The 15,249-nt window shown below is 45.9% G+C and overlaps 2 protein-coding genes and 1 long non-coding RNA gene across 4 annotated transcripts in view; 1 reads left to right on the forward strand and 2 right to left on the reverse strand.

The window, feature by feature from the left end:
- mpped1 (metallophosphoesterase domain containing 1) overlaps positions 1-10,678 on the forward strand; it is a 49,269-nt gene extending 38,591 nt beyond the window's left edge. Inside the window, exons 5-8 of one of the 2 annotated variants that reach the window (XR_005036128.2) lie at positions 4,895-5,010; positions 6,338-6,451; positions 7,167-7,349; positions 8,450-10,678. Coding sequence is in view for 1 of the 2 variants with exons in the window: in XM_036944614.2 (XP_036800509.1) it covers positions 4,895-5,010; positions 6,338-6,451; positions 7,167-7,288 (352 nt within the window). In the remaining variant the exon portion in view is untranslated. Of the gene's footprint in view, positions 1-4,894; positions 5,011-6,337; positions 6,452-7,166 lie in introns of both variants that reach the window. The other variant, XM_036944614.2, reaches the window with a different exon arrangement.
- Positions 10,679-11,315: 637 nt separating this feature from the next.
- LOC149978114 (uncharacterized) lies at positions 11,316-12,036 on the reverse strand. The gene is made up of 2 exons (XR_016486775.1): positions 11,887-12,036; positions 11,316-11,786 (listed from the first exon to the last, which is right to left on the reverse strand). It is a non-coding gene; the product is annotated as an uncharacterized LOC149978114 (long non-coding RNA).
- A 1,652-nt stretch (positions 12,037-13,688) lies between these two features.
- Positions 13,689-15,071, reverse strand: LOC149978115 (EF-hand calcium-binding domain-containing protein 6-like). The gene is made up of 3 exons (XM_090200426.1): positions 14,645-15,071; positions 14,190-14,385; positions 13,689-14,030 (listed from the first exon to the last, which is right to left on the reverse strand). The coding sequence occupies exons 1-3, from the start codon at positions 14,969-14,971 to the stop codon at positions 13,822-13,824; spliced, it is 732 nt and encodes a 243-aa protein (XP_090056552.1). The 5' UTR covers positions 14,972-15,071; the 3' UTR covers positions 13,689-13,821.
- Positions 15,072-15,249: the final 178 nt, after the last annotated feature.

The following is a 15,249-nucleotide window of genomic DNA, read 5'->3' on the forward strand; positions in this document are numbered from 1 at the left end:
AGTCTCCACCTCTCTCTGTCTCTGTCTCTCTCTCTCCTTCTCTCTGTCGCTCTCTGTCTCTCTCTCTCTGCCTCTCTGTCTGTCTCTCTCTGTCTGTGTCTCTTTCTCTCTCTCTCTCCCTCTCTCTCCCTCTCTCTCTGTCTCTGTCTGTCTCTCTCTCTCTCTGTGTGTGTGTGTGTCAGTCTCTCTCTCTTGCTTCAGAAAAGAAAGGGGGGAAAGAATCACATCAAATGAAAGTAGTGATTTTGATGCTATTGTTTTTTTCCCAGTGTGCTTTGCTTTGCCCCTAGATGACGCCTAGGGATCCAGCGCTCTAACTCAAACATCTGTTTCCTTTTTTTTCATATCCGTAACAAACCTTGGGTATTAACAGTCTTTAATATGCTGAGCACGTCCCCAATTCTCCTTCCTAACTGCACCAAAAAACACTAGTTCAATTTCCTGGTCAAATCCTATTTATGTAGAAGAGATGTTAGTATTATATTCTTTCATTTTTGTGTCAGGGTTTTTCCTGGAATTAAGTTTCAGAGTCAGGTACACTTTCAGAGTCAGGTGCACTTTCAGAGTCAGGTGCAGGTACACTTTCAGAGTCAGGTGCACTTTCAGAGTCAGGTGCAGGTACACTTTCAGAGTCAGGTGCACTTTCAGAGTCAGGTACACTTTCTTTTTTGGGGGGCACTTTCAGAGTCAGGTGCACTTTCAGAGTCAGGTGCAGGTACACTTTCAGAGTCAGGTGCACTTTCAGAGTCAGGTGCACTTTCAGAGTCAGGTGCAGGTACACTTTCAGAGTCAGGTGCAGGTACACTTTCAGAGTCAGGTGCAGGTACACTTTCAGAGTCAGGTGCAGGTACACTTTCAGAGTCAGGTGCAGGTACACTTTCAGAGTCAGGTGCACTTTCAGAGTCAGGTGCACTTTCAGAGTCAGGTGCAGGTACACTTTCAGAGTCAGGTGCAGGTACACTTTCAGAGTCAGGTGCACTTTCAGAGTCAGGTGCAGGTGCACTTTCAGAGTCAGGTGCAGGTACACTTTCAGAGTCAGGTGCAGGTACACTTTCAGAGTCAGGTGCAGGTACACTTTCAGAGTCAGGTGCACTTTCAGAGTCAGGTGCACTTTCAGAGTCAGGTGCACTTTCAGAGTCAGGTGCAGGTACACTTTCAGAGTCAGGTGCAGGTACACTTTCAGAGTCAGGTGCACTTTCAGAGTCAGGTGCAGGTGCACTTTCAGAGTCAGGTGCAGGTACACTTTCAGAGTCAGGTGCAGGTACACTTTCAGAGTCAGGTGCAGGTACACTTTCAGAGTCAGGTGCACTTTCAGAGTCAGGTGCACTTTCAGAGTCAGGTGCACTTTCAGAGTCAGGTGCAGGTACACTTTCAGAGTCAGGTGCAGGTACACTTTCAGAGTCAGGTGCAGGTACACTTTCAGAGTCAGGTGCAGGTACACTTTCAGAGTCAGGTGCACTTTCAGAGTCAGGTGCACTTTCAGAGTCAGGTGCACTTTCAGAGTCAGGTGCAGGTACACTTTCAGAGTCAGGTGCAGGTACACTTTCAGAGTCAGGTGCACTTTCAGAGTCAGGTGCAGGTGCACTTTCAGAGTCAGGTGCAGGTACACTTTCAGAGTCAGGTGCAGGTACACTTTCAGAGTCAAGTGCAGGTACACTTTCAGAGTCAGGTGCAGGTACACTTTCAGAGTCAGGTGCAGGTACACTTTCAGAGTCAGGTGCAGGTACACTTTCAGAGTCAGGTGCACTTTCAGAGTCAGGTGCAGGTACACTTTCAGAGTCAGGTGCAGGTACACTTTCAGAGTCAGGTACACTTTCAGAGTCAGGTGCAGGTACACTTTCAGAGTCAGGTGCAGGTACACTTTCAGAGTCAGGTGCACTTTCAGAGTCAGGTGCAGGTACACTTTCAGAGTCAGGTGCAGGTACACTTTCAGAGTCAGGTGCAGGTACACTTTCAGAGTCAGGTGCAGGTACACTTTCAGAGTCAGGTGCACTTTCAGAGTCAGGTGCAGGTACACTTTCAGAGTCAGGTGCAGGTGCACTTTCAGAGTCAGGTGCAGGTGCACTTTCAGAGTCAGGTGCAGGTGCACTTTCAGAGTCAGGTGCAGGTACACTTTCAGAGTCAGGTGCAGGTACACTTTCAGAGTCAGGTGCAGGTACACTTTCAGAGTCAGGTGCAGGTACACTTTCAGAGTCAGGTGCAGGTACACTTTCAGAGTCAGGTGCAGGTACACTTTCAGAGTCAGGTGCAGGTACACTTTCAGAGTCAGGTGCAGGTACACTTTCAGAGTCAGGTGCAGGTACACTTTCAGAGTCAGGTGCAGGTACACTTTCAGAGTCAGGTGCACTTTCAGAGTCAGGTGCACTTTCAGAGTCAGGTGCACTTTCAGAGTCAGGTGCAGGTACACTTTCAGAGTCAGGTGCAGGTACACTTTCAGAGTCAGGTGCAGGTACACTTTCAGAGTCAGGTGCAGGTACACTTTCAGAGTCAGGTGCATTTTCTTTTTTGGGGGGAATTTTACCCCGTTCTCTCACCAATTTCGTGGTATCCAATTGTTTAGTAGCTACTATCTTGTCTCATCGCTACAACTCCCGGGAGAGACGATGGTTGAAAGTCATGCGTCCTCCAATACACAACCCAACCAAGCCGCACTGCTTGTTAACACAGCGCGCATCCAACCCGGAAGCCAGCCATACCAATGTGTCGGAGGAAACACCATGCACCTGGCAACCTTGGTTAGTGCGCACTCTGCCCGGCCCACCACAGGAGTCGCTGGTGCGCGATGAGACAGGGATATCCCTACCGGCCAACCCCTCCCTAACCCGGGCGACGCTAGGCCAATTGGGCGTCGCCCCACGGACCTCCCGGTCGCGGCCGGTTACGACAGAGCCTGGGCGCAAACCCTGGTGGCACAGCTGACGCTGCAGTACAGCACCCTTAACCACTGCACACCCGGGAGGCCTGTACACTTTTAGGGGCACTTTCAGAGTCAGGTACACTCGTAGATACCATTTTTATGTCTGTGTCCAGTATCAAGGTAGTTGGTGGTAGTATCGCGATCCTATGCTAACTAGCGTTAGCGCAATGACTGGAAGTCTATGCTGCCCTACCAAGCAAAAACGCAGTAACTGCTAATTTGGTTGAAAATGAATTAATGTAATTTTTGCTACATTAAATACATGCTTAATCATGTGGACAAGTATACTGCATTGGTTGTATTGTGTTTTGGAGAAAATGGGGGTCATATTAGTAGTAACTGCAATAAGTTACTGTGAAACCACCATTTTCTCAGTTCCATGATATGAGCAGATACTGCCTTTTTGCTTGGTAGGGCAGTATGGGTATCTGCTAGCATGCTAGATACTGTATAGCATGTGATTTTGGCCCTAGTGGTAGAAAATCCCAGACTTTTAACTTGAGATGAGTTGGAAGTGGGAACAAAAAGAAGAAATGCAAGTATTTACATAATGTACAAACTCACTCTTCTCTCTCATTCCCTTCATCTCTATCTCATTCCATCTCCATGTCTCTCTCAATAGCCCCTTAATTCTTTCTCATCTCCCCTTCTCTCTCTCTCTCTCTCTCTCTCTCTCTCGCTTTATCTAATCCTCTGTTAGGGAAATTACAGTCCAATAGCGATTACCAGAGAAAAGTGCTTTTCCTCCGTCTCTCATCTCTCACTTGTTCTTCATCTCTCCATTCAGATATGAAGAGGGGATGGATGGTTGGCGTCTCAAATGTCACTCTATTCCCAATACAGCTCTGGTCAAAAGTACTAGGGAATAGGGTGCCATTTGGAACACAGATGAGACTGGCAGCTCATCTCATTTTAATTGAGACATCCATGTTAAGACAGACATTAATATTTAACCGGACCAATTAATATGCTCAGGCCAATTTAAACCTTTTAAAATTCAATGTGTAAATGATTGAAATTGTGTTCACTGGGAACTTCAGATGTTTCATCAAGTGTATAGGCTCTGATGTCCTGTAGTGATGGAATTTTAGTGGAGTAAATTCAAGCTGAAGTGGGACAGCGTTTCCCATGATGCATCTCTCACTCTGTCTCCTTAACCTCTCTCAGGCAGTGACCCCAGGGTTGGGACATTCACCAAATGTATCCTGCTGTATTATACCACTAGGTCTCTTTAATTAAGTATGTGTATGTGTGTGTACATGTGTGTGCGCCCCCACACACACACACACACACACTCGCTTGCATACATACACAGACGGGCAGGAAATGATAAAACACCCTCCATCTGACGTTCCACTGAAGCGACGAGCGGCGTGGCGCCGATAAAAGTTGGCTTTTCCAGTGACTGCTCTCTGCAAATTAAAAAAAGCCGGCGGTACGAGAGCTAACGGCGGCGTCAACGTGGTTACACACGCGTGGCTCGCCTTACGGTACAGAGGAAGATGGATCTGAGGACTCATTGTTAGTGACATGTTAATTTCTCCACCGTCACTCACACACCAGAGGCGTCCGCTATCAAAGTGAAGGGACACGGACCCAGCTGTCAAGTCCCTCTCTTCCTCTTCTTTTCTCTCTTCTCTTTTCCCCTCCCGTCCTGGAAGGCTCCAATGCCGACTGTTGAATCAAGCGGATGTTCATGTTTAATGTTGAGGCTGTGAGGTTTTGTAGCTTAGAGCTTTCTGCCTGCGTCTCTAAGGTTCTGTCTAATTTATGCTGTTGCACTTTGTACGTGGCAGCAGTAGTCTTTGATTTGTCAGAGCAGATGATTGAGGTTCAGAGGTTAAGTGCCATTTTGGCTGTTAATCTCTCCCCAGCAGGGCTCAACCTTATTAGAGATGATGATCTGATGGGTGACTGTGTTGACAGTTGATATGATATACTGTATTAATCTCTCTCCTCTCTCTTTCTCTGAGCCAGGCAGCCATGGTACTATGGCTGGGGGTTCAACCTGCCAAGAGGTCAGGCTCTGCTGGACAAGTGGAACCAGATCCCCGACTCCACCGACATACTGGTCACACACTGCCCCCCACTGGGTGAGGGAGACATTACACCTGGGGGACACAATCATGAGACGTCACCGCACACACGTTCCATACACACGCACATATGCACACAGTCACACACGCACATGCTTTGATAGACTGTCAAATAAGTCATTATTTTTGAATAATCTGTAATTTATTCCTGTTATCATCCTCGTGTAAATATCTACCCACACTTACATACACATTTGCATAACGTACACACACACTTTCACAGCCCATCTCCTGCTGCAGCTGGGAGATGCTCAGACGAGTGTGTGTGATTGATTTCTGTGGCTGCTGCGTGGCGTCTCGCCTCTAAACACAGGGAGTTATTTTCCGTTCAGTTTAGCCAAGTGTCTCCAGCTCCCCTCTCCTCATAAGCCACCGGCATATGGAGCATCTACAGCGGGCCACTAATGCCTATTAGAGGGAGAGACAAAGAGAGGGATTGAGAGGAGGAGAGGGAGAAAGAGGTTTGGGAAGAAGGAGAGACAGAGCGAGAGAGAGGAGGCTGGGGAGGAGAGGGAGAAAGGGGTGGGGGAGAATACAGAGAGCAAGAGAAGGAGAGAGCGAGGGACAGAGAACTACAGAGAGACCGTCAGTCTAGAGAGAGAGGAAGAGAAAGATACAACAGAAAGCGAGGGCTAGATGAAAGGTGACCCGAGAAAAAGAGCGAGAGACACCGTTCGTTCGCACTGCGGCAAAACCCCTCGTCTTTTATGGGGTGCGATAAAGCGATGGAACGGAGATGGGGGAGAGGAGAAATATGGCCTCTTTTTATCTAGTGCTGAGGAGGAAGTTACACAGGAGAGAAACATCTGTATAAAAGCTGTTCACTCACCAGCTGCTTTAAAACAAGCAGAGAATTAGTTGAGTGTCCAGAAATGGAGACCTACAAGTCTCCAGAGACTTGTAAAGTTACCCAATGGGTTTTTAGTCAAATTGCGTTTACTTATTTCGAGCTTTTCACTAGCTTTCAAAGCACTTTGTGTATGAGGGTGTGTCACGCCATCCACCACCAACGTGTGCATGGCACAAGATAGACCAGTCCCGATAGTGTTTCTATAGACTCAGCAGAATGCTTCCTGTTGAAGTGGCACTAAATCAGTCTTTCTCTCACCCGTGTCACTGTGTGTAGCAGAGTGCAGCGGTGTGTGTAGCAGAATGTGTGTGTGTGTGTGTGTGAGTCTTCTCCATTCTCTACAGGGCTTCTGGACTAGCGCATTATAGTATTGTGGAGTGATGTGTATACGGGGTGTAGTATGTGTCCATATGTTATATCACCAGTGTTTCCTATGTGGTTATTGACATGTGTTGTGTTGCTGTCTCTGTGTAGGGTTCCTGGACTGGGTTCCTAAGAAGATGCAGCGGGTGGGCTGTATGGAGCTGCTCAACACTGTCCAGAGGAGAGTACAGCCCAAGCTGCACGTGTTCGGACACATCCACGAAGGTACACACCCACACACACACACATACACACTTTCATTCTGTATGAATGAGGTTTCTCATACTGCTACACAAGCCTACATATTTAAATCAGATTATTGATCTTGTAGGTCAAGGTCTTTGGAATACATCATTATGACTCGTTTATGGATTCTTGCAATGAGGCTGTATTTAATTCTAGTCATATATTATACTGTAAGTGGTACTGCAGTATCTCATCCAGGCCAGGGGGACTTGGAGGCCTTGTCTCCAGGCTGAGAGATTCTATTTTGGGGTTAGCAGGTCAGCGTGTGTCCCCTGGAGCACCATAGCCCCTTCGGAGAGGACCAGATTGGTACCTAAATCAGATTCACACAGGGAGGAACAGGCCATATTTAGCCCTGCGTGTGGATCTGAGTGACTGAGATAGATTGGGAGCATGGAAGAAGGGAGAGAAAAGGAATTGTAGCTTTTGTCATTTGTCACAAATTCTCTACATCAGACCAGTTCATTCTGAGTGATCGAAAAAGCAGAAAGTATCTCACCTGTAAAACATTTGCTACATGTCAAACGAGATGCAGTCGCCGCTATCAGAGTTAGATGTGGCTAGTTCTGTCAATAAAGGGAAATGTAGAGAGAGTGTAAAGAAGTCAATGAACAAATGAGTGTTACTGTCACAGTCTGTCTTTCTCTCCCTCTCTAACAGTCAGCTCCCTTCCTCTCTCCTCTACCTCCTCCAGGTTATGGTATGATGACAGACGGCACCACCACGTTCGTCAACGCCTCGGCCTGCACCGTCAACTTCCAGCCCATGAACCCGCCCATCGTCTTCGACCTGCCCAATCCCACCAGGACCACATGACTAGAGAAGCCCCGCCCTGCTGAGCCCCCCTCCAATCAGGAGCCTAGTGGTGGGAAGGCAGGTAGGTGAGGGTGAAGGCCAGGTGTGGTGGTGTACTGTATATATTCAAGGCTCTAATGGATGCTGAGTGTGTGTGTGTGTGTGTGTGTGTGTGTGTGTGTGTGTGTGTGTGTGTGTGTGTGTGTGTGTGTGTGTGTGTGTGTGTGTGTGTGTGTGTGTGTGTGTGTGTGGCACAACACACACACATGCCCAAGTGATGGACGATGTGTGTGTCTAAATAGACAGGCGCCATTGCAAATCCTCACTTAGCAAATCCATTCATGTTATTGTATGTACTGTCATTCCTTTATTTCAACAAAAGCTCCTGCAAACTCTAAAGTAAGGCAAAAGACAGACCCCAGATGCCTCATATGAACATGTCAGCATTAATCTGTAAATCTTCTGTTGCACTTCTACTGCACTGACAATCTGACCTGGCTGTCAGATAGAGAAGAGGACAGGGGTAACAGTGTCTCCTGTGTCACTGTTTGAACTCACAGTCTTTCTCTCAGAAGAAGACACTGGATAACTCTCATTCTCTCTTGTTCCTCATAGAGGACTCTGTTAAGTCACCAGTGGAAGTTGCTCAGTGGTGACGTTTTGACATTGTGACATTGTGGTCCACCCTTCATTTGAGACCTTCCCTGAGGAGTGATTGAACACTTACCAGTAGGGTATCAGAACATTAACCCAATGCCCATTTTTGACTTTGTGGAGCTGTTTGCCAGCACAGAAAGGATACCCCTGACAGTACTCTGATACCACACTTCCTGCACTGCAGATTAAAACACTGCTTTCCCCTCATCCCTTTTTCTCTTGATCCCTCTTTTTCTCTGCACCTCTAGTTTCACTCTCCACCCTCTCTCTCTCTCTCTCTCTCTCTCTCTATCTCTCTCTCTCTCTCTTTCTCTCAGGCCTTGGGCATGGTGGTTTGTGTGTGTGTGTGAGATCAAAGTGTGTGTGAGGGCAGCGGGAGGTCTCTGCCACGGGCTGTGTGTGAGTATAGGTGTCAAACGTGTTGACACCACTCCCCTGGGTCTCATTACAACTCTCAGTAAGCCTCTTCTGTTTTTCCCCCTCTGTCCTTCTTCCCCCTCTATCCTTCGTTGCATGTGTAATCAGCTCATCCTCTCATCTCTGGCTCATGTGCCGTGATCCTGACAAGTTTATTTCCGAGGTCACCGGCCGGGAAGCCTGCAAGATTTTGATTCCGAGTGCGGAATACTGGAAATACGTAATAACCAACAGAGCAGATTGGCAAATGTGTTTGCTCCCGACCCTGTACAGAAGCAGCGGTGTCTGGAATGTTCTCACTGCTCCATGGTGCCCTTTCTGGGAGAGATGTATCATGGGAATGAACGTTGAACTCTTAGTGGATGACTATGAGGTGTAGGCCTAATGTACCGTAACTGATCAAGAAGTTGGAACTGTAAATCTACATCACCTGTCATTGTAAAAACATGTTAGCAATCAAGGATTACTTCAAATGTTGTTAAATATGTGTGTGTTGTTAAAAAAAGAGCCAGTGCAAACAATGTTTACATTTTATTCTAAGTTCAGTTCTTTCTTATATAGGCTAATAAATGCTTATTACTGTAAAAAAATATCTGCACTATGTTACACTCTAAAAAATGCTGGGTTGTTTGGTTGACTCAACTGCTGAGTTGTTTTCTTTAAAAACTGCAGAGTTATTGATGCTGGGTTATTGAGATATGACCCAGCAGGTCAGGTCAGAAGACTGGAGGTGTAGTTTAGTAGGGGCGTGGCTTTCAGATAGTTATTTTTAACCACCCATGTGAGTAAATGTCATTCGTATTCATCTGTTCTGTTGCATAGTTATGACATATTAAGGTCAAACATTTAACATTTTGTAGCTTCAACGACACTTACAGAAGTGTATAAGTTCCCTAAAACCTACGTAAATCCCATTGTTGGGATACAATAAGGTGGTATACCTTATTAGGCAGTAAGATGGTATACCTTATAATAAATCATCTTAACATTACAAAAGAATGTGTGAAAAGCATGTTATTGACATTTAAATTTGCAGTATGTACATTTAAAATGATGTACAGGAATGACATTTACTCTCACGGGTGGCCAATAAGAGCTAGCTGAAAACCACGCCCCTAATAAACCACGCCTCCTGAAAATAACCTAAGGGTTACATTAAAAAAGACCCAGATGCTAGGTCAACCCAGCATGAGAGTAAAAAATACCCAACTGATGGTTACATTAACCAATGTTTGGGTAATCCCAACAACCCAACATGTTGGGTCATTCATGCAACCCAACTGGCTTTGTCAAAGTAACCCAACATGTGTTCTGGCCACTACTTAAACAGCTCTAAATTAAATATAATTTTTTTGAGTGCACGGGGTTACCCACAACCCGTGTAGCTATTATTAACTCTTTCATGTTGTCAAGCAGTTGTCTGCGTAAAAAGGGTTAATTTTTTATCTTTCTGAAGCACTTGTGAATGAGCGTCCTTCCTCTGCTCGTCTGGCAGCCAAAGTCTTTGGTTGGCTAGCTGAGCTCAAAGTGTGGTTAGCATAACAAGACTACATCCCTGTTTGATCTCTCTGCTCTCAGACATTATATATGAACATCCCCTCTGGCTACGTTTTATTCCCAGGGTCACTGGTGTTTCACTGCTGTTCTGCACATTGTGCTAGCTGGGTTATGTTTTAATGGGGCAGACTAGTGGGCTGTTGTAGGAATACAAAGACTAGGATAGAATGTTTACAGATAAGTGTGTGTGAATACTGTATGTGTGTGTGTATGTGTGCGTATACCTGTGTGCGTGTGGATAGGGCCAGGGGGTAAGCATTCTGAGAACATGCTTAAACGAGGGGGGGAGTCATTGTCTGTATCATCTTCTTTTCTTTTAAAGGTTTCTGTAGGGGGAAATGTCTGTTTGTTTTGGGGCATTTCTTACTATTCTCTTTCAACCATAACTTTGAAATGTCTCACTTTTTATGCACTGTTCCTCGATAGCTGTATTCTGTATTTCCTGTTTTCTTTGAAAACTCAAGTTTTGCTGTTGTATTTCTTGTTCGTTCCTTGGGGCATGCTGTTCTGAATCCAATAACTTCTGATGACAATCTGCTTGTATTGTATATCGTTGTTACCATTGTTTGGGATATACTAACTATTGGGATTTTTTATTGCTTTAATGATGTACAATATTTTTTCATGTGAAAAGAAGAAAAATCCAACCATTTTAGAATGGTATTGTATAATGTGTTGCCCCTGGAGACAACTCTGTAAATGTAAAATACCTTTCTTAAAACTACCTGGTTTTCTGAGAGATTATCTACACAAATTGAATTAAACCTTATCTGTGACCAATGGATCATCCCTCCTTTTCTTCCCCACACTCTTTCTTTGTGTAAGTTTTCCTCCTTTCTTTTGTTCTGTGGCAAAAAAAGTGTGGTGATTGTTTCTTTTTCAGCTTGGCTCTTTTGCACCAATCAAACGTATCTGTGTCTCATATCAATTATGTGAGCCGGGACCAGAGTTCATTTCCAGTGTCTAAACCTGGGTTTCCTCATCTCTCATTTGATAGCTTGGTTCTTCCACACCTCTGCACATTCTAATGAGAACCCTCGTTCAAATAATTACATTAGTAATCCCGGAGGAGATGGGGTAATTTATTTGCGGATGGCTTTTCGCTTTACACCATTAATACAGTACCTATCATATAGACTCCCATCTCCTCTCTCTCTTTATTTTCCTTCTATCCCTCCCTCTATCTTTCCATGGTCTCACACTCCATCTTCATTGGCCCTTTCGGTTGTTCACTCTCTCTCCATCTTTCTGTAGATTATTTAGATAATGATCTCTCTCTCTCTCTCTGGGTTCTGTCTTGCAACGGTGATGCCGTCTATCTCATGAATGACAAAACGCCCTCTCCTTCTCCTTGTCATCCATTTCGTTTCCCGTCAGATGGGAACAAAGACAGTCCCCCTGCGTGTTGCAGCGTCCGTACATCATTCAAAAGCACTTTATTTGGTTGGGTTTGGTTCGGAAAGCAATCAGTATCATAAAGTCATACAGCGGAGAGATAAATCGGTATGCTAGAGGGAGAAAAAGATGTAGACATGCCAGGGGAAGATATTGGGAGAAAACCTTCAAATACATATTTTATATAATACATCACTTTATATGTTTTAATTTACATGACATGATTTTGTAATAATTCTGTGTATCCCTCCTTCACTCAGTGGTGCAGTGAAATTATAGTGATCAATATGGACGGATTTATCAGTGATAACTAGCTAAACCTTCACAGGAGCCTACAATAAGGCCATAGTTAGAGGGCAGAGGTTAGAGGTCAGTGTAGGAAGCCCTGTAGGAAGTCATTGTAGGAGATCTTCCCCGTAGTGTTCTTGTCAAAGAAAGAGGTGAGGTGGAAGAATTCCTCCTCAGATAGGTTCACTCTGAACTGCCTTAGTACCTATAGAAATACACAATCAGGATTATCTGGTGTGTGTGTGACGTGTTATTAGTTAACAGCTTTTTAAATAATGGTCAAACAGTAGATTGTTGGACTATACCTTTCTGAATTCCTTGATAGAGATTTTGCCACTGCGGCTGTGGTCGAAGGTAACAAAGTTTTGCCTCAAGGAGCGCCAGAACTGCTGGACCGGGCCATAGAGCCTCAGCATGGCTTCCACACACTGTCTACTGAGAACACCCCCACTCATCTGGATCGCAAGGGAACCACAACCAGACCGCATCAGGACCACACCGGACCAGAGAAGACCAGAGAGGACAGAACAGCGTTAACAAACACTTAAAGACAATTGCATGGATGTAATCATTCCAATCATATCGCTATGTTGTGCACCTTACATGATGAGTTTAACTCAGTAAAGTAGCAGTCTTTATGAACTTGTTCTGAAAGACCGTTCCAGCATGAAGCACACAGGGGGTCTCTGGTTGCCTGGCTACCCAGACTCCTTGCTCTGGCCAAACGTTACGCCACACCCACGGACGTTAGTTTCCTCTCCGCAGTGAGTCTGGATCTGAGTACCTCTCCGACCCTTAACCGAATGCCAACACATTCGCGGCCGTCTGAATGGTCCAGAAACCGATGGGTTCAGCCAGAGCCAGAACACACATGGGTACAGCGGCGGTTTGAAAAAATCCGTCATTGGCTTTGATTCTCTGATTTGTTAGAGACGATCCAATCGCTGATAACGTTGTTTTGTACAATGCCCCTCGTCACCACAAACAACTTCAACGATGGCAGAGTCTCAGACTAAAGTGTGTGGCGGACGACAGTGCGATTCGTCAGGCTAGGTCTCTGATTTATAACACAGATGGTTGGTTTGGTTAGTAGATAATGAGGGTTATAATTGTGAACCAAAGCCAGTACGAGAGGGGGTTTGGATGGTTTGCATCTCGCAGGTTGCCAGACAAGCTCTCACCCACTCACTCTGGTGAGGCTTGGGGCCCTGCTTAATGCTAATGTTTAGTAGCCCGGGGGGGGATCTTCTCCAACCTGGCCACCCGCGTGTCATTTTTCGAAGCTTTTATTAACATACCTCATTGTGCCAAAAGCACACAAATCACCAAACTTGACAAGTATTGTTGTCAAGGAGGAGACAGCAGAGAGCCCGAGGGTGGGAGAGGTCCCCGTTGAGTATACACAATCTGGCAACCCACCGCCCCCTCATTTTACGTCACAGACCCCCTCCCCATTGAAAGTGATAGTTAATGAGTCAATAATGGACCAGAGAAAGAGCGAGGGAAAGGAAAAAAGAGTGGTATGAGAAACCCCAAATACTAATTTACCACAGTTTCTGCAGTAAAAACATTTATGTTCATACAGCACTCTGTCCCATATTGACAGTAAGTTAAACAGGGGTGGACAGTACCGGAGTAGTGGGGAGAGGTAGTTAAACAGGGGTAAACAGTACCGGTGTAGTGGGGAGAGGTAGTTAAACAGGGGTGGACAGTACCGGAGTAGTAGGGAGAGGTAGTTAAACAGGGGTAAACAGTACCGGTGTAGTGGGGAGAGGTAGTTAAACAGGGGTAAACAGTATCGGTGTAGTGGGGAGAGGTAGTTAAACAGGGGTAAACAGTACCGGTGTAGTAGGGAGAGGTAGTTAAACAGGGGTAAACAGTACCGGTGTAGTGGGGAGAGGTAGTTAAACAGAGGTGGACAGTACCGGAGTAGTAGGGAGAGGTAGTTAAACAGGGGTAAACAGTACCGGTGTAGTGGGGAGAGGTAGTTAAACAGGGGTAAACAGTACCGGTGTAGTGGGGAGAGGTAGTTAAACAGGGGTAAACAGTACCGGTGTAGTAGGGAGAGGTAGTTAAACAGGGGTAAACAGTACCGGTGTAGTGGGGAGAGGTAGTTTAACAGGGGTAAACAGTACCGGTGTAGTAGGGAGAGGTAGTTAAACAGGGGTAAACAGTACCGGTGTAGTGGGGAGAGGTAGTTAAACAGGGGTAAACAGTACCGGTGTAGTAGGGAGAGGTAGTTAAACAGGGGTAAACAGTACCGGTGTAGTGGGGAGAGGTAGTTTGGGCCGCTCAAAGGGCTGTCTGACTGCTGGCGGTTTCAAGTTGAGGAGGAAGTGACGTAGGAAGTCAAGATATGACACGCGCCCACTGTCCCTCATGTCGAACTTTACGGCCAGACGATCAAGCTCCTTCTGGGTCACACTGACATTGAGGCTTTGCAGGATGTCTGTCACACACACACACACACAGTCAGGTATGGAAGTGATTTTGATCAAATGGTTTTGAGGTGGATTGTGAATTGAAGTTACGTAAAATAATGATTGACTGGGGATAACGAATCAGGCGCTGCGCTGTACGTATGTCACTCTGTGATTGGTAATTTTACCCAGGAAGCAGCGTGTGCTGATCTCTCCGTCTCTCTCTCTGTCCTCCTCCCTGCACCTCCTCTGAATGTCCCTCCAGCAGCGCTGCACCTCCCCCTTCAGCCTCCTCTCCACCTCCTCACAGTCCACCAGGGGGCCCTCCTTCTCTCTCCCCGCCGTGGACGGACGTCTGGCCCTGCTGGACACACCCACCTCCGACTGGGGGGAGGGGGACAAGGACAGGGGGATTGATAATGTGTGTTACTTTCAGTCCCAGATTAGAAGAGATAAGATATTGTAATTATGATTTGGATGCCATCCTAGTTAGATTTTGGATATCACTTCTGGTCACTCCCAGGAGCTTACAGAACTAACTGGGATGGCTTCTGTAACGCCACTTAGAACTGTGGACTATCAAATACAAAGATGGAGGAATATGAGTAAACTGATAAGCATCATGTATAGAGAGATCCTGTACCTTTGAGCGTTGGAGGTTGCTGCCTGTAGTCTTTGGCCTCTGTAGAGCTGGTGGGGAGGATGACATCCTATCTATGGCCCCAGGGGATGGTGGTGATGGTGACATATCTATGAGCCCAGGGGGTGGTGGTGATGCAGATTTCAGGGGACTGATGTCCTCTGGGTCTGTGGTCTTGTCCCTTATCGCAACAGCTCCACTGGCGTGCTTCAGGAACTCCCTGTACTCCAGATCCCCCAGCACATTCACTGGCAGCTTCTCCCACACCCTCTCGAACTGAGGAGAGAGAGGAATTACATGTTTAGTACACACACACATCATATCCCACATTTTCAAACTGATATTCACACACACACACACTCACATTTACACACAAGCTTAATGAACTTCACGGATGACTAACGTTCTCTATAAGTAGTCAATAATTATCAACACATACAAATTTGTTTTTGATTGCAATAATTAATAACTAAGGAGAACTTGGCTAGCAAATGCATAAAACAATGAAAAAAATCTAATTTACACACATGCACGTATGCCTATTCCAGTTGTTTCTGCATGACCACCCATTGATAGAGTATAATGAATTGTGCCTAGTATTTTTTTTT

Source organism: Oncorhynchus mykiss, chromosome 15 (genome assembly GCF_057628025.1).
Source record: "Oncorhynchus mykiss isolate SJ-2025 chromosome 15, ASM5762802v1, whole genome shotgun sequence".
Classification (NCBI taxonomy): domain Eukaryota; kingdom Metazoa; phylum Chordata; class Actinopteri; order Salmoniformes; family Salmonidae; genus Oncorhynchus; species Oncorhynchus mykiss.

What these genes read in the sequence shown, in the direction of transcription:
- LOC149978115 (XM_090200426.1), bottom strand. Translation starts at nt 14,971, where the DNA reads ATGTGGGATATGATGTGTGTGTGTACTAAACATGTAATTCCTCTCTCT. An exon ending in GCAACCTCCAACGCTCAAAG is followed by an intron (nt 14,386 to 14,644) that starts GTACAGGATCTC and finishes CCCTCCCCCCAG; the next exon opens with TCGGAGGTGGGTGTGTCCAG. An exon ending in CAGCACACGCTGCTTCCTGG is followed by an intron (nt 14,031 to 14,189) that starts GTAAAATTACCA and finishes TGTGTGTGACAG; the next exon opens with ACATCCTGCAAAGCCTCAAT.